Raw genomic sequence first — 24,455 nt, forward strand, 5'->3', positions numbered from 1 at the left:
TATCTCTAGTCTGCGTTGGCTTAAAAAAGTTGAAGGTTGCTTGCTTCTTGCTGTGTTTTGCTAAATGCAATGATGTTGAAGTGTAACAAAAACAGCTAAGTAACGGTCACATTGTCATTCAAACCAATTATTAGTTTTATGTAGTTGTACCCTACAGTCCCACATTCAACCAATCTCAAACTAACTGTAGTACACTGAGAGAGGTGGTGGTGGTGGTAGGCTTCTTTAGCAGATATCCCTCAAGGTCACTCTCGCTTTTGCTTTTTTGGGTTGTCATTTTCTCACCACTTTGCTCTAAAGCCGGCAAAAACTTTTTCTCCTCTTGAACAAAATCCATAATTCAAATCAACACACGTTCTCTTAATTTATTAGACTCACAACAGTTAATTCTTTGTCGCCAAGAAATCCCGTGTAAAATCCAACTTTATACAAACATAGAATTTATTTGCTGATCCTGTGATCTATGATATTCACAACTTACATCAGTGTCCATTCTCAAAAACATATAGTTGTTTACTAATCCTGCATCAAAAGTATGACCAATTAGTGGTTTTACCGGATGTCATTAGAGAGTCATTAACCATGTATTTATTAGCACTGAGAGGGTTCGCAAGCAAGGTGCATAAATATCTCGTGTATGCACATAATTACGGTTGAATGTGCTTTTTGTACGCTCCAGTCCAGCCTCATTCAATTGGAAGTCAAAGTCACTGTACTCCACAGTGTATTTTTACCAAATGGGATCCATTTTACAAAGAGCCATAAATTGTTAGCGTACCACTGTTGTGCGAAAATGTGCAGCACAAATCCATTTGAACTTCTGAAGAACTTGATTAAAATAACCTGGAATGGTGAAACCAATAGATTTTCTATTCAAACTTCAACGGATAATTAAAAATTAAATCATCGAAGTTAACGAAAATAGAGATCATTACAAGTTTGAACTGAGCTTTAACTCTGCTGTCAACGCTCTGCCCAACTTACACGTGTCCAAGGACGGTGGAAATTTGAACTGAACTTTTTATGTAGCCGACCTGAAATTTTTCTTGTTTTTAGGGAAACCAACCTGAAATGGCAAGGACGGTGGAAATTTTGAAAAGAACTGTAATTTTGGCTCCTGCTCTAATTTGGCTCTTGTTCTAGGTGTGATAGGTTCTTGCAGTTCTTGATACAGACGGATGATTATAACGGTGTTAGATCAAAAACGTTCAGATGTATATTAATAAAAAATATTATAAAATTACTATTGACTATTTAACTCAATAAATATGGGTATGATATTAGTTTACGAGTCCGAATTCGAGTACCTATAGTGTGCTAATTTAGCAGCTAAATTAACAGTCCACGTGCTGTTTGGTTCAGTGTAACCAATCTCATCCTGCAAATCAAAAAAATAATCTGGATATGCTGAACCATTCAACAAAAAGGTGATTTTTGTGGCACTGAACCATTCAACGGAACTATCTCGCTGTTAAGCAAATGTTAAGAGAGAACTAGCATTAACAAATAGACAACACTTTTTTGTTTTTTTGGAATTACAACATTTTTTGGCTAATCTAACAGTCAAATCTCGTTCATAGGACCTTATAGTGCATTTGAATACGTAACGGTATAATGAGCTTGTGTATCAAATTCCACATTTATTTACGCGAGTTATGTAATATGTCTGGGCTTCCGACTCAAAAATCCAACACAAGGTTGTCAAGAAATGTGACTCTAAGAGCAAGGGTTATGGAGTGAGTGTTTTTAACACTCATTCACTTCCAAAACCAGTGAGAGTCTAGCTGAAAGAGTGTATTTGTGACCATGGGCTGACAAATTTATAGACTAGGAGGCTGAAGATCAGCCGTTTGGAGAGATTTTTTCTCTCCAAACGGCTAAAGATGTGCCTCCTAGATATTTTTTCTTATAAAACTCTAATGGAACCCGCATAAAAGAGTTTAATAGAAAATCTATTGGAACGGTTCAACTTCTGCCGTTTTTGGTGGGTTTTAGGTGAGCGGCAAATCTTTAGCCTCCTAGTGAAGACGTTTGAACACTCATTCACCTGAATGAGTATGTGAATGATTTTGAGTGTGTGGGTGAAAGCTTTCATCCCACATTAACATATTGATCTATTTTGATCAAACTCTTTCAAATTCAATGAGGGCTCTCATTCCATAGCGCTTGCTCTGATGAATATTCATGAATGTAAATCGATGACAACACCCATGTTAAACAAAACGCCAGTTGGATTGAACAAAAATCAAACATGACTTTACACAAAACAATCTTCTTTGTAACATTCTGTATGATCTCGTGCGAATCCAAAATAATCATTACCGATAGTAGACTAGTGTAGTGTCCTGCATAATATAATATCATTATCTCCAATTCCTTAAACCACAAAATTAATTAACAAACATTAATTTGAATCTTAAGTAGGGCTTTAGCTAAAAAGGACAATCTCGTCATAATTTGAATTCATTTCTTCTTCAAAATTTAAAGAGATTTACTGTTTTCTCTCTGAAAACAAAAAAAGAGAAGAGAGAAGAAGAAGAAGAAGCTCATACTTCAATACTCTTCTTCACACTTCTAGATCTCTGATAATGGCTGCTGGATATGCTGGTGTATTGGTTTCAGATCCATGGCTTCAGAATCAGTTCACTCAAGTTGAACTCAGAAGCTTAAAATCTCATGTAAGTTTTGTTGATGATGAAAAGAAAACCTCAATTCCTTTGAATCTTATTGGTGGTTACATTGATAATTTTTTTGTTTTTTGTTTAGTTTTTATCGATGAGAAGAGAGCTGGGAAGTGTAACGTTAGAAGATTTACCATCAATGATGTCGAAACTAAAGATTGTTGGTGAGAATCTAACTGATGAAGAGAGAAGTTCTTTTTTGGTTGAATCAAATGGGAGTTTGAGTGAAGAAGTTGATTTTGAAGGATTTCTTAAGGTGAGAAAATTGAAGAAATTCTTGGTGGTGGTTTGATTGATCAATGCAATAGTCTCTTTGAGTTTTGGTTTTATACATATAATCTGATTTTTGTTGAGATTTCTTATTCCAATTGATTTGCTTGGATTTTAATTTTGAAATGTTAGATTTTAACTTTATCTTTAATTAAAAGTTAGATTTTGGTTTGGTACAAGTAGAGTAGATTAGATAGAAATTGAGATTTGAGGATTCTAATCTCTAACTGGTAAGTTTATCGTTTGAGGATTGAGGATTCTGCTATGAGGTTTCAGAGGAATGATCCAATTTTTTTAATATCTGTTGATTTTTATTGGCAGGTGTATCTGAAAATGCAAGCCCATACAAATGCTAAACCAGGTGGCGGTGGTGGTGCAAAGGACTCATCTGCTTTCCTAAAAGCTGCTACAACTACGCTATTGCATACGATCAGTGAATCTGAAAAGTCATCATATGTTGCTCATATTAACAATTACCTTGGAGAAGATCCATTTTTAAAGAAACGCCTACCAATAGATCCGTTGTCTAATGATCTCTTTGAAGTTGTAAAGGATGGAGTTCTTCTATGGTAATTTTATCTATCTGAGCATTTTTATTTTTTAAACTTAGAGATAATCATTTTCATGCAGTGGGACTAATCGTGGAAGTGGTTATTACCTTTTGGTGCAGTAAACTTATCAATGTGGCAGTCCCTGGGACTATCGATGAACGGGCAATCAATACTAAAAGGATACTTAACCCTTGGGAAAGGAATGAAAATCATACACTTTGTCTAAATTCTGCCAAGGCTATTGGGTGTACAGTAGTTAACATTGGCACCCAGGATTTTATTGAAGGAAGGGTAAAGCTCTCCAACTATTTGAGTTTCTTGTTATTCAGTAGTATTTTTGGTTTTGCTTCTATTCAATTTCCTGTCATTTGTCTTTCTATTACATTCTAGTAGGCATTTAGTCAGCGACATTGCTAATCTTCGTCTGGTTTTCTGTTTTTATAGCGTCATCTGGTGCTTGGTGTGATTTCTCAAATTATTAAGGTATGTTGTAGTGGACTTCGTTGACGCAATATGCACACTACTCATCTCTTTAACATATGGATCCATATCCGTTTCCCACTTAACTGATGTTAATACATCTGAAATGCAGATACAACTACTGGCAGACCTTAACTTGAAGAAAACACCTCAGCTTCTAGAGTTGGTTGAAGATAGTAAGGTGAGGGAGTTTCCTTTTGCTTGTTCAGTATTGTTTGCCGGTTACTCTTGCTTGTCGTACATAACTTTATATCTAACTTTTCTGTGCATTTACTAATCCAACAGGATATGGAAGAGCTGATGGGTCTAGCCCCTGAGAAGATATTGCTGAGGTGGATGAATTTCCACCTGAAGAAAACAAGCTACAAAAAAACAGTTACAAACTTCTCTTCGGATGTGAAGGTATGTGACAGTAATCTAAACTGCTTTTCTTTTTCTTTTTTGCCTTTGCTTCTTTGTCCCTTTCTTTCAGGTTCCTATAATGCCATCCCTGTTTGATAAGCATTATTTGCCTACACTTCTTTTCTTTATCAGCATATTGCTTTTTAAACTTGAAATTGTCTTAAAATGTTGCTGAGGACGTTCTGAAATTTTACCACCTGGTTCTCTATCAGAATAAACCAATGTTCTGATATTTGAAATTGATTTGTGTAATTGCTAATTCTAAGTAGAGTTGGGAGTACATATTTTTTCTTCTGAAGAAGTCTGTTGGTCTTCTGCGAGCTTCAGAAGTTCCAGTTTCGAGGTGTGGAATGTTTGAAAACCATCTAATTCAAATACTAATTTCTTCTATGGTGCATTTCTTTTTGCAACATACGCATCATAATATTAGGTTAATGTACCAACTCCAATACTCTCTCTTAGCTGAGAACCAATTATAGTTTAGCCATGCAAGCTCCAGTTCACGAGGAACTGCGTTTTTACTACCTAAAAGAATTAACTATCCATGCTAATCCAGGACTTCCGGATACAATCTTCTTTCTTCCGGAAGTCATCGGGTATTTCTAAGGAATACTTTGTCGCGTGTTTAGTATCTGCTATAACATGTACATACTCCGAAAAAAGTTGCACATGATTTGTTTTTCCATCGTATCTCTTAATTCTTGTAATTAGTTTGGTTTAACAGTCAGTTACCTTTCATCTGGATGACTAACAAAAAGATTTTGTTCATGTGATTCTCAAGTTTTAATTTTTCTGCAAGTATTAAATTTTGCTACTTTGCAGGATGGACTGGCTTATGCACACTTGCTAAATGTTCTTGCTCCAGAGCATGGTAACCCATCTATATTTACCTTAAAAGATTTTCTAGAGAGAGCCAGACTAATTCTTCAACATGCGGACCGAATGGGTTGCAAGAGATACTTGACAGCAAAAGACATAGTCGAGGGGTCGCCAAATCTAAACTTAGCATTTGTTGCACATGTTTTCCAGCACAGGTGAGATTAGTTGTATATTGTGAAGAATGGTTTACTATGAAGTGTTCATGATTAGGCCAGGTTACTACCACTTTTTTCAGTAAGAATGTAGCTTTGCATCTCCAATCCAATCTAGCTTTCTAATGTATCTACAGTTAGATAAGATATGTGTATATCTATAAGCTAACTAGTAATTTGTTTGTAGGAATGGTCTCAAATCACAAACGAAGGAAATATCTTTTATTGAAACTTCTCCAGATGAGTCCCAGATTTCCAGAGAAGAAAAAGCTTTTCGCCTTTGGATCAATAGTTTGGGTAATTCGACATATATTGACAATGTTTTTGAAGATGTTCGAAATGGGTGAGCAGAATTCGTATGTCTTACATGACTAGTGTGATTGCTTTATTTTTTGTTTTCCTTATTAATAGTGGTATATCTATGTACAGATGGGTCCTTTTAGAGGCCTTAGACAAGGTTTCTCCTGGTATAGTTAATTGGAAGATTGCAAGCAAACCTCCAATAAAAATGCCGTTCAGGAAAGTAGAAAACTGCAACCAAGTAGTGAAGATCGGTAAACAGTTAAAGTTTTCCCTAGTCAATGTTGCTGGGAATGATATTGTGCAGGGCAATAAGAAGCTTATATTGGGTACGCCTCTTACTTTTGGACTTAGTTACAACTGTCCTGCATGTGCAATTGCCTCTTTGTAGTATTTGTTAGTTTTTCTTTTACTTTATGATATAATAGTGAAAAAAATCTTTTAACACTTTTTCAGGAATATTTGAAAGTGATGTTCGGCAAGAAAATTTTATTTCTATCTTTTCTTTTTTCCTTCTTATTCATCAATATAATTATAAAGATCCTGAAAGATATCTGATATTAAGTTGGTATTTTCCTCCAGCTTTCTTGTGGCAATTGATGCGTTGCAACATTATCCAGCTCCTCAAGAACTTGAGATCTCACTCTCATGACAAGGAGATAACTGATGCTGATATTCTGAACTGGGCTAATGTTAAAGTGAAGAATGCAGGGAAAACCAGTCAGATGAAAAGTTTTAAGGTATAGTTTTGAATTTGGGACTCTTTAAGTGATGTGCCTGGTTCAGCATGGACTCTCTCAGGCACAAGGGAGGGTTATATACTAAACTGTCGATGAAACCAGAAAATGCGATGTAATAAATTTTGTACTTGCAGGATAAGAGTCTCTCTGATGGTATATTTTTCCTCGAGTTGCTCAGTGCAGTGGAGCCCAGAGTTGTGAACTGGAGTCTTGTTACTAAGGGAGAAACAGGTAAACTTGGACAAATTTGGTTGTATCTGGAGTAATAGCTTCTTCAAACAAACTCTCAAATTTCCTTCACAACATTTTCCATTTTCAAGGGAGTTTGAAGTTGGTGATCATGAATGAAGCCAAACCGTAGTTTATTTCGCTTATAGGCAGATTTTACACCTGCTGAACAACTACACACCATAAGGGAGACCTTTGAATTGGTTAACCGTTAGCACCTTGTATTACTAGGTTGTCAGTGTTGGGAGACACAATCTTGTTCTTGAGCCTGTACCATGTCAGAAAGAAAAGCTTTATGCGTTTATTTCACTGGTTGAAACTGTCTTACCTTCCCTTTTGAATTTTATTCTTTTTGGTTTGATGCAGATGAGGAGAAAAAGATGAACGCCACATACGTTATCAGCATTGCTAGAAAGCTTGGATGCTCGATATTCTTGCTACCAGAAGATATAACAGAGGTATGTGTCTTTCCATTTACATGTTTCTGAATGGTCAGGAAGACACAGTTCTTTAAGTCCCGTCCTTGTAGAGAAGTTTCTCCAGCTGAATATGTCACTTGCCAGAGGGTTACGCTGTCTAATAAAATTCAAATATGATAAATTTATGCTTCAGGTGAATCAGAAAATGATGCTTACACTTACAGCAAGTATCAAGTATTGGTTTATGAAACAACCGATTGAAGAAAGACCAGGTGGAGCTTCTGATAGCGAAAACTCATCGGAGACAATGTCAAACTGTACAATGGACGATAGTGCTTCAGAGACCTCTTCAACAGAGGACAGATAAACAGAGGTGACCGGTCCTAATGGATGTTCAGGCCATAAAGAGAATTTCTCCAATTTTCCCACTAAAAATATTGTGTGTATTATTTTTCTAGTCATAGAATCATAATGTGATGACCTGAATATCCATAAGTGTGTTGAGGCTGTTATATTTATAAGTCCAGTCTGTAGAATGTAAGTGTAGATTAGGTTTTGTTTCCATCAAAAGAATATATATTGTGTAGCTGAAACAAATGTACATGTAAATATAAACTTGAATTTGTTTGTTTTTTAAACATAAAAAGGGACAGATTTTACATTTTGTCCTGAACAGCAGTACTAGTTGATTCTTTCTTCACATTTATGTTCAGGAATGTAACCATAATTCTTCTTGTATGAACTGATGATCCCATTGGAACTATGCGTCTTTTGCGGGTTTCTGCGCTGTCTTGCAGAACTTGATTGATTCAAATTCTATACTTTGTTAAGGGGTGTTATTTTCTTGTGAATCATGTTCACAAAAGTTCAGCCTTCATGACCGTCATCTTCTGGGTGGCGCTCATTTCTCTGATTTCCTCGAGCTGTAGAACTAATATCATGAACCATTTACTAGCTGAGGGAACTCATAGACATAAACTATCCAGTCCCCCCCACTATCTTGACAACGCGGAACTAAAGTCCTACCAATGAGTCAAGATGGGAACCAGCAAAAGCAAACCAATGAACCATCAACTAACATTACTTCTCTTTTATGTACTCCCAGGGGTTCTGTATTCTTCCATATCTTTCCATTACAATTTTGTTAGTGTAGTTGAGGAGAAATGGAAGTAACCAAGTATGATCAGGCTAATCAAGCAAAAATATGGAAGCTAATTTATGGATTTGCAGAACCCCTGGTTCTTAAATGTGCAGTTGAGCTTGATATTGCTGGTACAGTCTGTGACCACGGCCAACCAATGACTCTTGCTGAATTGGCCTCTCCACTACGAGGGAAAGAGCGTTTTTGAAGGGTTAACAACAATTTTTATTGTCCGTGGAGGCACATCGACAGCCATCTCGAAGGCTTCCCCCTGCGTAAAATGCACTGTGTTGGATCTACCTCACATCATTGCGAGTTGACCCCTCAATCCTACTGAAATATTTGCTGAAGGAGATATATTTGAGTACATATCAAGTGCGGATGCCATCTTATTGAGGTAAACTCGTAGCACCTCATTACTTGAATAAAATGCAATGAACTTTCAAGTGATAGATGTACACTGGTTAATGACTAGTAATTTAGGCGATTCTCAGATTCTAAAGCTTTGCAAAGAAGCAGTGCCTCAAGACCAAAGGTAAGGTCGCCAACGTTGTACTGAATTCGAACTCTGGCGATATCTATTCCAGACTTAAGCTTATAGCAGATTTAAGCATGACTGGAGGAAAAGAGAGAGCAGAGAAAGAGTTAGAATCTATAATTGAAGCTTATCCTTGCAATTTTATCCTGATATTCACTGTACAACTGCTTCCACACATCAGTATTCTATATTGCGTCGTGCCATCATACAAATGAGTGCAATTTTTTTTAACTCACTTCACATTTATTTATCTGCATCTCGATAACAGGAAATCTGACAGTTTAAAAGCTCGTGCTCAGTGTGCATTTGTGCAATTATGAGCATGATAAATTTTGAGACTATTTTTTGTCAATACTTGTATGCATGACAATTTCATATTCAACACCTAATTTTTTTGGGACATGACTCATGAGAGTCCCACGTGATACTCGTGTATTGATCTCGCGTGGGCACTTATTTCTCACTAAGAAAAAGTAAAAAAAGAACAAAGCCCATGTTTTATAGTGCTCGGAAAGAATATAGGATTGATTATATAAAAGGGTCAAAAGGAAGCACCAGAGAATAGCTCAAATCATTCAATCATTCTTCTCATCAACAGCTAAAGTGTCTAAACAGAGAGAAATGGAAACAGTAAGCAAGATTGATCAACAAAACCAAGCAAAAATCTGGAAACAAATTTACGGTTTCGCAGAATCACTAGTTCTGAAATGTGCAGTCCAACTAGAGATTGCTGAAACACTTCACAACAATGTCAAACCCATGTCTTTATCCGAATTGGCATCGAAACTTCCCGTTGCTCAACCCGTTAACGAAGACCGTCTGTTCCGAATTATGCGTTACTTGGTTCACATGGAGCTCTTCAAAATAGATGCTACCACGCAGAAATACTCATTAGCTCCACCAGCTAAGTATTTGTTGAGAGGCTGGGAGAAATCAATGGTTGATTCAATTTTATGCATAAATGATAAGGATTTCTTAGCTCCATGGCACCATTTAGGCGACGGTTTGACCGGTAACTGTGACGCTTTTGAGAAAGCGTTGGGGAAGAGTATTTGGGTGTATATGAGTGAAAATCCTGAAAAGAATCAATTGTTTAATGCAGCAATGGCTTGTGATACTAGATTGGTTACTTCTGCATTGGCTAATGAGTGCAAAAGTATTTTCAGTGATGGAATCAGTACACTGGTTGATGTCGGCGGTGGTACGGGTACTGCAGTGAAAGCCATATCTAAAGCTTTTCCGGATATTAAGTGCACTATCTATGATCTTCCTCATGTCATAGCTGATTCTCCTGAAATCCCCAATATCACTAAAATTTCTGGAGATATGTTCAAGTCTATTCCTAGTGCTGATGCCATCTTCATGAAGGTATAACTTTAAAGTTTTTTGCTTTACTTCATTTGCAACTTTTAAGTCATAGCTTCCTAGTACCCTGACTACGGCCGTTTTTAAAACCTCCGGTTATTGCCAATTTGCAGTGCATACTTCACGACTGGAACGATGATGAATGCATTCAAATCTTGAAGAGATGCAAAGAAGCATTACCAAAAGTTGGCAAAGTTATTATCGTGGATGTCGTGATAGACATGGATTCGACTCATCCATATGCAAAAATTAGACTCACACTGGATTTGGATATGATGCTTAACACTGGTGGAAAAGAGAGAACCAAAGAAGAATGGAAGACACTTTTTGATGCCGCTGGTTTTGCTAGCCACAAAGTCACTCAGATATCTGCTGTCCAATCTGTAATTGAGGCTTACCCTTATTAAGGAACATTTTAACCGGTTTTCCCTTTGATTAATTGTTGCTTTCTCTTTGGATTATGTTTATGTTTATAACAATTGCAAGATGAATGAATTTCCAACTTGCATTGGATTAATGTTTTTCGTTTACTTTACTTTCTAGATATTTTGAGGGACTTTGCTTAAATTTGATATCCCACGTTTGTAACTGTAAAGAGTAGAGTGGATGAATGATACTCCCTCCGTTTCTAAAAGATAGGCTTGTTTTTTTATTTGGGTATGTCAAAAATAAATAAAAATAAGTTTGTTTCCATATGTGGAAAGTCAAATGTTATGATTTTACTAGTATACTCATAGAGGGACCACTTCTCTCTCCCTTTTCTCTCTTAATATAAAAAGGGAACCACTTCTCTCTCCCATTTCTCTTATATCAAATGAGTGGTGACCAAGGATAGATTAGGAAAAGACATGAAAAAGTGGCTACAATGTTTGGTTTTTTTAACTTTTGTGAAAAGCAAATAAGCCTATTTTTTTAGAACCAGAGGGAGTACAAATTTGGAGCCTTCGCTGCAATGCGTGAAGTTTACACATAAGTCGTGCAAGATGAGTTTGCTAACTGCATCTGCAAGTTTAGATAAGTCACGCATGGTCAACTTGGTAGCAAATGTTTAGATTTTCTTTCTCAATTCTATGCACAACTCCGTTCATTATATATATCCAAGAGATATAAACTTTGTGTGCACACACTCTACCACCGTAGGAGTGAAATATCGCACATTCATTATGTATGCGAAGTAAAGGTCATGCAATATAAGCGAAGATCATCGCACATAGTAAAATAGAGATGACGTATTTGATGATGTCAGCATAATCACGAGTAAAGTATGAAGATCTGTGCGAAGTGTAGAGTGTGCGAATCTGAGTGAATGTACATGAGCGATTTTAACGCACAGTGATTCCGAAAATAAAAGATCTATTAGCTGTCATCCACTATGTAAGTATCCTATATAAAGGGAAGGTTGTCATGTAATGAGGGATCTCTTAGTGTGTGTTAGACAAGAAATTAAGAGAGAGAAAGTTTATTTGGAGAGCAAGTAAAACCTTTGTATTATCTTGTATCCAATTTAAGATTTCAATAAATAAACGAATGATCTTCACCATGATTTCTTAGTATATTGTTCATATTCTTATACAAGTGTGGTTGTAGGATTTCCTGCAACTACATCTGGCGCTAGAAACATGGAATAGTGATAAATCCTATTGGTTGGTTTATAGAATCTTGGAAACTTAGATCTAGAAATTTTGGAGAAGACAAAGATGAAAAGTGAAGAATCTATAAAGAAAGCAAGAATCATGACGATACGAGGAAGAGGAAGGAGTATACAGTGTAACTTTATAACAAAAACGTCAATCTCCGATGCGGATTTTCAAGCGGGAATAACAGGAAGAATACACAAACGAGATTACCATGGAAAGAAGGTGACAACAGTAGAAAAGGAATCCCCATTAAAAGAATGGGAGAAGACGTAGATAACGTTTGCAGCAGATGAAATTCCGGAAGAAAATTTAAAACGAACAGATCCAGTAGTAATCACGGTAACGGTTGAGAAAATCAAGAATGATGAAAAGACGAAAGAATCAGAAGAATGGGCGATAAATAGAACGTTGGTGGATACATGAAGTGTTGTTGATATATTATTTTATCATGCGTTTAAAGCCATGGGATACAAAGATGCAAATATGATATATCCAACTTACAATATACATGGATTTAATAAAACCATGACAAAACCAAAAGGTGAGATAACGATGCGAATACTGTTGGGAGAGATACAAACGAAGATAACATTATGTGTGGTTGATATAGAATCACCATACAACATGTTATTGGGGAGACCATGGGTGCACGCGATAAAGGCTGTAGCGTCAACATTACATCAGTGCATTAGATTCCCAATTCCAAGTGGAATATGGGAAATTAAAGGAGATGTTACGAGTGTGAAGATCAGTCATCAAGTAGATGTAAGGAATTATGAAGGACGTGCAAAGAAGCGAAAGGATCGTTGGATAAAAAAGTAAATTAGCATGAGGAATTAGTAAAGAGAGAAATCTGAAAGATAGTACCTGGGTGAAGAGAGAAATAAAAAACTAATATTCAATATATAATCACCTCGATGGTCAATCAAGGGTAAACAGGGTCCTCCAGAGGGACCTCCTCAACATCACCTGTAGGACAGGGCTCTAAAAGGGTTTCAATCTCTGACCGTTAACCTTCGAAGAACTAATACCATCTGGTGTCTCGATCTCAACAGCTCCATGAGGAAAGACAGTGCGAACAATAAAATGACCTGTCCACCGAGAAAGTAACTTCCCAGGGAAAAGATGCAAGCAGGTATCATACAGAAGAACCTTTTGACCTAGAGAAAATGACTTTCTTAAAATATTCTTATCATGAACAAGTTTCATTTTGTTTTTATACTCCTTGGCACTATCGTATGCATCTCTACGAATCTCTTCCAACGCATTGAGCTGGAGTTTCGTATGGGCTCTTGCCTTGTCAAGTGAAAATTTAGCTGCTTAACAGCCCGATATGCTCTATGCTCTAAATAAACGGGTAAGTGACATGCCTTTCCATACACAAGTCGATATGGTGACATTCCAATGGGGTTTTTAAACGCAGTATGGTAAGCCCATAAGGCATCAGTAAGCCTAGACGACCAGTCTTTCCTATTAGGATTAACTGTTTTCTCTAATATACGTTTTATCTCCCTATTGGAAACCTCTACTTGAACACTAGTCCGTGGATGATACGGGGTAGCTACCTTATTGTAATACCATATTTCTTCATCAAAAGCCTAAAAGGTCCATTACAAAAGTGCGACCCTCCATCACTAATTATAGCACGCGGTGTACCAAAACGTGTATGTATATTATCTTTCAAGAACTCAACCATAACCCTATGGTCATTGGTTTTACACGCAACCGCCTCAATCCACTTAGAGACATAGTCTACAGTGACAAGGATGTATAGGTTACCAAAAGAATAAGGAAACAGACCCATAAAGTCAATACCCCACACATCAAAGACCTCAACAATAAGAATCGGGTTCAAGGGCATCATGTTCCTACAGGAAATGGTTCCTAATTTCTGGCAACGCTCAAAAGTAACACAGTGACTATGAGAGTCTTTAAACAACAAAGGCCAATAGAATCCACACTGCAATATCTTAGTAGCAGTATTCTTAGTACTAAAGTGACCCCCACAAGCATGATCATGACAAAAGGAAATAATGCTGGACTGGTCACTCTCAGGTATACATCTTAGTAGCAGTCTCCTAATAATCTGGTCTGGACAATACTTAAACAAATAAGGATCATCCCAAAAGAAGTGCTTCACCTCGGATAAAAACCTAGAACGATCTTGTTTACCCCAATGTTGGGGCATTCGACCAGTAACAAGATAGTTCACTATATTTGCATACCAAAGTAATTGGGTAACAAAGAACAGTTGTTCATCAGGAAAGCCATCCCTTATAGGAAGGGAATCATCAGGGGAATCAACAACTAGCCTAGACAAGTGGTCTGCTACTACATTTGCGGCACCCTTTTTGTCTCTAATGGCTAGAGAAAACTCTTGCAACAAAAGGATACACCTAATCAATCTAGGTTTCGTATCCTTTTTAGACAGAAGATATTTCAAAGCAGCATGATCAGTATATATTACGATATTAGAACCTAAGAGATAGGGTCTAAACTTGTCTAAGGCAAACACAATGGCTAACAGTTCCTTCTCGGTAGTGGTATAGTTCAACTGGGCATCATTCATAGTTTTGCTAGCATAGCAAATCACATGAAGTAATTTTTTTTCTCGCTGACCTAGCACAACACCAATAGCATAATCTGAAGCATCACACATGATATCAAAGGGTAGGTTCCAGTTGGGTGCTTGGAATATGGGGGCGGTAGTGAGTAAAGTCTTAATCTTCTCAAAAGACTCTAAACAAGCATCATCAAAGACAAACTTAACGTCTTTTGCAAGAAAATTGCAAAGAGGTCTAGAAATCAAGCTAAAATCCTTAATGAATCGACGATAAAACCTGCATGCCCTAAGAATGACCTAATATCTCTTACAGTTTTTGGGACCTGTAAAGTTTTAATAAGGTCAACTTTGGCTCTATCTACCCCTATACCCTTCGAAGATACGATACGCCCTAGAACAATTCCTGAACGAACCATGAAGTGACGTTTCTTCCAATTAAGCACTAAATTCTTTTCCTTACACCTAGTCAAAACTAATGAAAAATGATGCAAGCACTCATCGAAAGACGAACCAAACACTGAAAAATCATCCATAAAGACCTCTAAGAACCGTTCTACCATGTCGGAAAATATACTCATCATACAACGCTGAAAGGTCGCAGGGGCATTACATAGCCCGAAAGGCATGCGTCTATACGCAAAGGTACCAAAGGGACAGGTAAAGTGGTTTTCTCTTGGTCTTCTGGGGCTATGAAAACCTGATTATAACCGCAGTATCCATCTAAAAAGCAATAATGGCTACGTCCAGCTAATCTCTCTAGCATTTGGTCGATGAAGGGAAGGGGAAAGTGGTCCTTCCTAGTGACCTTGTTCAATTTCCTATAGTCAATACAGACACGCCAACCCGTGGTCACCCGGGTTGGGATTAACTCATTGTTATCATTCTGTACTACAGTAATACCGAATTTGTTGGGAACAACCTGAACGGGGCTGACCCACTTACTGTCTGAAATTGGGTAGATAATGCCTGCATCTAACAGATTAAGAACCTCAGTTCGAACTACTTCTTTCATATTAGGGTTCAGTCGAAGTTGCATCTCCCTAGAAGGTTTGGTGTCACTCGCTAAATAGATCTGATGCATACAAACAGTGGGACTTATACCCTTAATGTCTGCTATGGTCCACCCTAAAGCTTCCCTGTTGTTTTGAAGGACGGTTACTAGCCTACTTTCCTGATCACTATCCAAGTCGGATGCTACAATCACAGGTAAAGTCTCAGACGGGCCTAAAAACACATATTTCAGGGTATCTGACAATGGTTTTTGGTTCAACTTAGGAGGCTCTTCTAACGAAGGAACTAGGGTGGACTTAGAAACTGGTAGTGGTTCGAACTTAGGTTTTGCATCCATTATTAGTGTCTAACAAAGGGGTTGAGTCTAACAAAGAATTCACCTCATTAATCACATTATCATCATCAAAATCAATCCCAAAGTGATCTAGGCATTTCTCTAATGGATCTTCTAACAAAGTGTTTGGTAATGACTCCTCGACTAATGTTCCTATCATGTTCACCTCTTCTATGTTCGAGTCATCTAGTTCAGAGGGTACTAATATTAAAAATGTTCAGCTCAATAGTCATATTACCAAAAGACAAATTCATAATACCATTTCGACAGTTAATGATCGCATTGGATGTAGTTAAAAATGGGCGACCTAAAATCACTGGTATTTGGTTCTCTTGGTCGGGGACAGGTTGGGTATCTAGGATAACAAAATCCACTGGATATATAAACTTGTCGACCTCTATAAGAATATCCTCGATTATACCACGAGGAATTTTAACGGACCTATCAGCTAACTGAAGTGTTATCTGGGTAGGTTTCATCTCACCAAGTCCTAGCTTAAGGTACAAATGATATGGAAGTAAGTTCACACTGGCTCCTAAGTCAAGCAAAGCTTTCTCAACACGGTATTTACCTATTATGCAAGAAATGGTAGGGGACCCTGTGTCTTTATACTTAGGAGTAGTAGTATTCTGAATAGTGGAACTCACGTGACTAGCTAGAAAGGATTTCTTCTGGACACTAAGTTTTCGCTTTCGCGTACACATATCCTTAAGAAACTTGGCATAAGTGGGAATCTGCTTAATCGCATCTAACAATGGGAGGTTGATAGTAACCTGCTTAAAAACCTCCAATATATCATTAAAGGTGGACTCCTCTTAGTTGGAACTAGGAGCTGCGGGAATGGGGATTTAGGAACAAAGCCGGGATCAATATGACCCTCATTGGTATCTTTAGAGACTCTATCAGTCTCCTCAATTTCTGGTTCAGAAGGGTGAACTACAACATGTTCACTATCAGGCATGGAAACCTTATTGTCTATCACTCTACCGCTCCTAAGGGTTTTAATAACATTTACATGATCGGATGGTCTTTCACCTATTTTATTAATTCCTCTAGGTTTGGGTTGAGTTTGACTAGGAAACTTACCTCTTTATTTTAAAGACTCATTTATCTGACTAACCTGGGTTTTCAACTGGGAAATAGCCTGAGAGTTAGCCTGACCTATTCTCTTATTCTCTTCTATACCTTGAGCAACAGATTGCTGAAACTGCACAGTGTTACGAGTTAACAAAGCAAGAGGCTCTTCTAAACTCATAATCTTCTTATCCGGAGGGTTCTGAAACTGTGTCGGAGCTGAAGGATTCTTAGTATATCCAAAACCTGGGGGAACTTGAGAGTTACTAGACTGACCTTGATTCTGGCCCTTAGACCAAGAAAGTTTGGGATGGTTTCTCCAGCCAGGGTTATAGATTTCTGAATATGGGTCTAACTTCTGACGGTTATCGAATCTAGTGTTGTTATAAAGAGCATTGGCTTTCTCCTCAACAGTATGGCCTTCCCAAAAAGGCTCTATTCTACCACTATTACCACTAGAATGACCTAGTTCTAAGGCTTCTAACCTTTTGGATATGGCTGCTATTTTAGCATCTGACTCATAAGATCCTTCTACCCTATTGACATTTCCTCTACTTAAAAGAATTGTTTTCTGGGGTTTCCTACTATTTTCCCATTGTTGGGTCTTATCTGCAATTTCATTCAAAAATGTCATCGCCTCATCAACAGTTTTATTCTCAAAACAACCTGTGCATAAGGACTCAACCTTGGTTGTTGTTGAATAATCTAAACCCTCGTAGAGGATCTGAACTAACCTAACCTTCTCTAAACCATGATGAGGACATTGAGATATTAAGTCATTGAACCTTTCTAAATACCTATATAAAGATTATCCCTCTTGTTGAGCAAAAGTACAGATTTGTGTCCTAATAGACGTTATTTTGTGCCTTGGGAAAAACTTCTGTATAGAGGCAGATGTAAGTTTTCCATAGGTTTCAATTGACTCAGAATCCAAACTATACAGCCAAGATTTGGCTTTATCTTTTAAGAAAAAGGGGAATAACCTAAGTTTCAACGCATCATCACTAAGGTTTTTAATTTTCAGAGTACTACAAACTTCCTCAAGTTCCCTAACATAAAAATAGGGGTTCTCATTCTCTTTTCCTAAAAAGATTGGGAGCATCTGTAAAGTCCCAGGTTTGAGTTCATAATTTGCCTCGGTTTCAGTTAACTTGATACAAAGCGGACGAGAGGTCCTAGTCGGGTTTAAAAAAGCTTTCAAAGTTGCCATTTCTGGCACTACCAAAGGACTAGGAGTACTTTCTTCACTCATTGTCAAGTTTTCAAAGCTGAAATTTCCAAAGACAGGGCTCTCAAAAGAAGAGTCTTCAAGCTCCTCTCCTTCACAAGAAGAACCACTAGGTTTGTCGCTAATCAAACGACCTAGAGTGTTTCTTTTCCAAGCCCGCTCTCTAATGACCTCGGGCATACACTAGAAAAAACAAAAATAAAAAGAAAAGTCCTAAAAGGATGGGAATTTCTATGCAAACACAAACAAGGCTGACTCCACCACAGCAAACCTACTGATTTCTAGCAAACAAAAAGCATGATGGCTCCACTTAGATTGTTTCTAGACCAGCTTTTAATCCTTCGAAAGGGAATTCGTTACAATTTAAGCAAACCCCTCTGGAATCAGTCTGAGTTAAAGTAAGTTGAATAGAGACGAGAGAAGCTCAGTGGAGCTTTGATACCCAAGGCCTCACCAGCGTTACAAGGCGGCGTATTCAACTCACAGAAACCATCATGAACTTCAAAGTATATTCAAAAGAGTAACCAATATTTTTCGAACGACTTTCCTATTAAGCTCGTTACCCTATAGGTCTCGTTCTAGTCAAAATTTTAGGCTTAGGTTCGTGTTTGGTTTCGTTTTCCTAAGGCGGGGAAGAAGAGAACGGTGATGAAATCCGAACCCTTATCTTGTATAGACAGTCCTTGCCCTTTACTAGGAAATTAAAGCAGCCTTTTTCAATTCCTCAGCATATATGCAAACAAAGGAATACAGTAAACCCGCTGACAGGGGATTCGCGGGTGTTTAGATAATCTTACCTCCCGTTCCAGACGGGGGATGAACCGCTGAAGTCGGCTCGGGCCACGACTCCTATGTCATGTACGAACCCGAGGGGCCGAGGCGATATCGTAATCGCCGTCCTTCTCTGCAAACAGTTTATATTTAAACTACCCTTCCGTAAGTTTTTTTTTTTTAAAAAAAAGTCCCAAAGTCCACAGTCCACAATCCAAAAATATAATGCAAAAGAAAAGGAAAGTCTAAAAAAATAAAATAAATAATAAAAACTCTAAATAATAAAAACAAAATAAAATGTCTCTCTCTATTTATTTATTTTTAATTAATTTTTCTTCTTCTTTTCTTTCGCTTCTTTCGCTTTGCTTTTACTCCAAATCTTCAAGTATTCACCAAAAGCTTTGACAAATTTTTCCTTCACTCCAAATTTCAAAATCTGTAAGGAAAAGACAAAAAACCAAAACGTAAAGAAGAACAAATAAAAATCTGAAAATTCAGACATTTTTATATTTTGCACAAGCTTGCCTTTTGACTGGAGCCCTATTCATACATCAACTTCTTTTAGATTGTGTTGAACACAGCGATTACAAGCTTAGGACAAGTACCTTAGAAACCCAATTAAGATGAATGAGACAAGAAAATTTCGATGATTTTCGCCGGTTCCTTTCAAGTTTGGTTTCCGGTTACCACATCATCAATAATGAACGGATCTTAATCTAGGGAGCAGAATAAAAATCCTTTTTGACCATTTCGAACAGTTAACTGAAGGTCAGGGTGTTTGACCAAATATAAAAAGTCAACTAACTATCATCTAACAGTCTCTAGTTAGTCAACGACCCAAATGCATCAACTGCACGTTTTAAGATCCAGATCTTAATTACGCATTAAACATACGACTCTTTTACAAAATATCTTTAAATTGATTTATAATTTTTGTTAATTAGTTGTGATCTTATTTGATGATGTATGCTTAGTCTTTATACTTTTGATGCATCATGTTCATAATTTACAATTGATATTTTCGAAACCAACCTTTGATAAAGAAATAAAGTCCATAAAAGAGCTATAATCGTTAAGAATTAATATATGTATCACTTGATTTTGATTAATGATGAAGTCCGGAGTTCCAATTGCTTTTCATATTGTTATCATCTTGCATATATCTGTTAGCTAAATTAGAATTTAAATCTTGAATCGAACCCTCCTAAGTCTGAGTTGAACGAACTTTACGATCATTTTTCTACAACATTAAAAATCACCCAATATGTTGCAAGCTTTCATTAATTTTATCTTACTAAATTTTTTTAACAGATAAAGCATGTACTAAAACCTGTAGTTGCTGGACAGCACGAATTAATCACAATAAGACTCATTGCATACCACTTTCAAATAAGACCAAGTAACGAATTTTCAGTATCAGAATCTTAATATTAAACTCTTAAATCTCATCATACAAAATGTGGATGTCTGTAATTCAATCACGTCTCTTTGCCAGTTGGAAATGGTTGTCATTTGATCCGTAAAAAATTTCAACTCATAAGATAAAACATCATTCACTTTTGGAATGATACATCCAAGCAAATTACAAAGTACCCTATTAGCAGCTATGAAAAATTTGGTGCAACTCAAAATCATTTGAGGTCTGTTTGAAGGTGTGAAGTTACAATTGGTACGTAGCTAGTTTCTTTATCATGACTTGATCCCACGTTTGCTAGTACGAGGTGGTTACCCACGATCGATCAAAGTCGTTTAAGGAAACATTAATCCACAGCTTGACATATTAATATTATTCGGTATATACCATTTAAACAAGTCAATATATTCCTTGTAATAATTCAAAAATCAAAACTTCGGTTATTACACACCAAGCCCAAACACCCAAATGAAATTTGTATATAAGAACTTCCATCTCTAACTTATGTGTTTCTTATGATTTAAAACATGAATACCCAACTTTTCGATCTTCGTATACTTTTACTCTTTTCATATTTCTCATGTTTTCTTATCCTCGTACCAGTATCTGCAAAAGGTAATGATCGACTATTCTTTATTTTCTCTTGTTTTTCCATTCTGTTTTTCTTGTACTTGCATTAATTGTTCATCAAATTTTGACATTTCATTATTGTTGTAAATATTACAGTTTTTTTGAGCATAGATTGTGGTTCTTCTTCATCACAACCTCATACGGATGCAAATTCGATTGAATGGGTTGGGGACGATGCATACATACAAACTGGAGAAACACATAAAGTCCAAGTTGCACCATCGAATCTAAGTACTTGGGATTATCAAGTCATGAGCACTCTTAGAGCATTCCCAACTCGGAGAAGGAACTGTTATTCAATAGATATCGAAGATACTACTACCGCTGAGCGTGTCCTTGTTCGAGCCACTTTCTATTACGGCAACTATGACAAGAAGGCAAACCCACCGAATTTCCTTCTTCATTTCAATGGAAACAATTGGGCACGGATCGAAACCTCCATGAGTGGTATTGAATACAAAGAAGTGGCATACTCATTGAACAATGGAAACAATATAAATATATGTCTTGCTCAAACTCTATCAGTAACATTCCGTTTATATCTGCGCTGGAAGTTAGAAGTTTGGATTCAAAGGTTTACAGTAATATTGGTTCCAACTATCCATTGTTTTTCATGACAAGAAATGCTTTTACCAAGACGGATATAAGGTTTGTATATGAACATATACATTTATGCATTCCATATTTGCAGGGGCTACTAGCTTATTCCCTATCCATGTAAAATAACTAACAGTCTGATCATGTAGATTCCCTGAAGACAGTTTCGATCGAATTTGGCACACAACTAGACCACCTACTGGTTTGATTACGGTTGCAAGTAACTCCCCATCCATTATTGTCGACACTGACGATAAACCTCCTGAGGCGGTATTAAGGGCAGCACTAACGTCGACACTGACCAGAAATCATATTACTTATAGTGGTTTTGCAGATCCTAAATATCCTGTTCATTTTAATGCATATTTTTCAGAAGTGATCGAACTAAGTTCTACTCAGAAACGATCAATGGATATAAGTGTTGACAATAAGCTGATCAATAGTATTATTGTTCCCAAGGGCCCTGTGATTCCACCATATGGGCGAGCATTGGAGGTCCACATTCCTAATATTACTTCTGCATATACGATTGCTTTTAAACCGACAGATGATTCAACTCTTCCATCACTGATCAATGCCCTTGAAGGGTTTGTTATCGGTGATGCATTAGTTCAAGGAAATTCTGGATGGAAAAAGTAGCGATACGAGGAAACGCTAATTTTAATCTATTTGAGGAGGAAACACTAATTAGCGATCTTGAGAAGGGAGAAAATGAAAATTAGCGTCATTTAAATTGATGAGATATTTTATAAAAGGGCCTTATGTTTATTGTCTAATTAGAGTCTGGGTCGGAAAACATGCAGTTGATGCATTTGGGTCGTAGACCGACCAAAGGCTAGTTCGACCTTTGAGGTTTTCACTAAAGTGCCCTTGTGAAGTAGTTAAATGACACTATAGCTTAACCATTTTTGAAACACAAATAGGTTTGTTCAGAAAAATTTTCAAACACACGTCGTGCATTCGAAAAATTCAAATAATGTGAGCCCGATTCCGGAAACAACACTACAAATCATCCCAAGATTCCTCCTTCAAATCCCTCGACATTCCCATCTTCTTCTTTCTCGATAGTTTCCAATACACCAACGATATTAAAATTACTAATACTTTCCTAGAAGAACTTAATTGTAATAAAAAAATGAGTAATAATGTCGACTGGACCGTTAGAAACTGTTTAAAATATTTAATAATATACTAAAATTGGTAACTTTAAGAGCAACTGCAATGGACGAGTAAACCCAAATTTTCAGTCGAGTGGGCTGGCGTAGTGGGACGGACCATCGATCAAAATTTGATCAAAAAGTAAAATCCAGACCAAATTTGGTCTGCGATCAGTAGGGCTGTTCATGGTCGGTTTTGGTTCGGTTTCTAGCCAAACCAAAACCGAAACCAATATTATTGGTTTCTAAAAATCTAAACCAAACCAATCCATTAACCATTGGTTCGGTTTCCAAATGGTTCCAGTTGGTTTCGGTTTGTCCCAGTGGTTTTTGGTTAACCAATAATTATGTCAAACCAAAAAAAAAATACACAAATTTACAGATAAAAAAATCGTAGTTGCCGATAGTATTGGTTTACACAAATATACAGACAAAAAAAAATCAAGAATAGTTAAAGCTTACTCTAATTCTAGAGATCAAAAGAAGATATATAATATATCTTAATTTAGTTATTGACAAATAAAAAAGAAGGAAGACGGGAAGAAAAAAGTCGAGTAGCATCAGCTGTTATTGGGGGTGGAGAAGGGAGGCGGCTGAGAGAAGGAGAAAGAGAAAGAGGGAGAGTATCATAATGAAATATTAGATTTAGGGTTTCTATTTATCCTCTAAATCAATGGGTAGAATCTAATACTTTTAAATCGACGGTAGAAACTAACTTTAAAAATTAATCGGTTCCCCAATGGTTTTTGGTTCGGTTTTCAGGTCAAACCAAAACCAAACCAGTAATGTCGGTTTTTCAACTTTTTTTACCAAACCAATCCAAATCTAAATGGTTTGGTTCGGTTTTTTGCTTATTGGTCTGGTTCGGTCGGTTTCCAATGGTTAACCGATACCATGTTCAGCCCTAGCGATCAGGACCAAATCCAAATATAGTCGGGCGTTGATATAATCTCCGCTACACATCGGGCGTTGATATAATCTCCGTCATTCATCGGGCGTTGATATAATGTACGCATGAAACGGGGCGTTGATATAATGTACGCCTGAAACGGGGCGTTGATATAATGTACGCCCGATGGGGCGTTGATATAATGTACGCATGAAACGGGCGTTGATATACTTAACGCCCCACTTTCACAAATTTTCAAAACTTACATGGGGCGTTGATATACTTAACGCCCCACTTTCACAAATTTTCAAAACTTACATTGGGCGTTGATATACTTAACACCCCATTTTTTTTTTGTTTTGTTTCTGAAGCGTATACTATACCAACGCCCCACTCGCGCATTATCTTTACCAACGCCCCATTCGGGCGTTATCTTTACCAACGCCTGATCCCAGGCGTAATGTTTATCAACGCGCGACCAAATATACTCTTTTCCCACTACGCCACATGACGGACTAAACCCAAATTTGGTCTTTTTTTTTAGTCTTTGGTCTTTGGTTATACTCGCACCACTGTGGACGCTCTAAGAGGATGGTTCAAAAGAATACACAAAAGTATAGGCAGCTGCTTAGTTTCATAGTAGGTTTATTATCAATAACTCATAGTTCTTTAAGATTAGAGAATTAATAGATGTCACATGGACCGCTAGAAATTGTTTAAAACATCTAATAATATACTAAAACAAGTAAATTTAAGAAGATGCTCCAAAATAATACACAAAAGTATAGGTGACTGCTTAGTTTCGAAGTAGGCTTATTATCAATAACTCATAGTTCTTTAAAATTAGAGAATTAATAGATGTCACCTGGACCGCTAGAAACTGTTTAAAACATCTAATAATATACTCAAATTGGTAAATTTTAGAGGATGGTTCAAAAGAATACACAAATGTATAGGCAGCTGCTTAGTTTCGTAGTAGGCTCTGTGTATTTCAATTTCTGATT

The 24,455-nt window shown here is 37.0% G+C and overlaps 3 protein-coding genes across 3 annotated transcripts; all 3 read left to right on the forward strand.

Annotated features, from left to right (window-relative positions):
* The first annotated feature begins 2,425 nt into the window (after positions 1-2,425).
* Positions 2,426-7,829, forward strand: LOC113283897 (fimbrin-2-like). Its single transcript, XM_026533278.1, has 14 exons — positions 2,426-2,678; positions 2,767-2,937; positions 3,273-3,520; positions 3,622-3,793; positions 3,947-3,985; positions 4,095-4,163; positions 4,268-4,384; positions 5,207-5,418; positions 5,603-5,758; positions 5,845-6,044; positions 6,298-6,455; positions 6,590-6,686; positions 7,050-7,141; positions 7,296-7,829. The coding sequence occupies exons 1-14, from the start codon at positions 2,589-2,591 to the stop codon at positions 7,467-7,469; spliced, it is 1,995 nt and encodes a 664-aa protein (XP_026389063.1). The 5' UTR covers positions 2,426-2,588; the 3' UTR covers positions 7,470-7,829.
* A 1,497-nt stretch (positions 7,830-9,326) lies between these two features.
* On the forward strand, positions 9,327-10,681 carry LOC113283898 ((RS)-norcoclaurine 6-O-methyltransferase). The gene is made up of 2 exons (XM_026533279.1): positions 9,327-10,149; positions 10,260-10,681. Exons 1-2 carry the CDS (start codon positions 9,403-9,405, stop codon positions 10,551-10,553), a joined length of 1,041 nt encoding a protein of 346 aa, XP_026389064.1. The 5' UTR covers positions 9,327-9,402; the 3' UTR covers positions 10,554-10,681.
* A 10,024-nt stretch (positions 10,682-20,705) lies between these two features.
* LOC113280275 (uncharacterized protein At1g24485-like) lies at positions 20,706-22,044 on the forward strand. The gene is made up of 3 exons (XM_026528923.1): positions 20,706-20,793; positions 20,905-21,382; positions 21,555-22,044. The coding sequence occupies exons 1-3, from the start codon at positions 20,706-20,708 to the stop codon at positions 22,042-22,044; spliced, it is 1,056 nt and encodes a 351-aa protein (XP_026384708.1).
* Positions 22,045-24,455: the final 2,411 nt, after the last annotated feature.

Source organism: Papaver somniferum, chromosome 5 (genome assembly GCF_003573695.1).
Source record: "Papaver somniferum cultivar HN1 chromosome 5, ASM357369v1, whole genome shotgun sequence".
NCBI classification, from domain to species: Eukaryota; Viridiplantae; Streptophyta; class Magnoliopsida; order Ranunculales; family Papaveraceae; genus Papaver; species Papaver somniferum.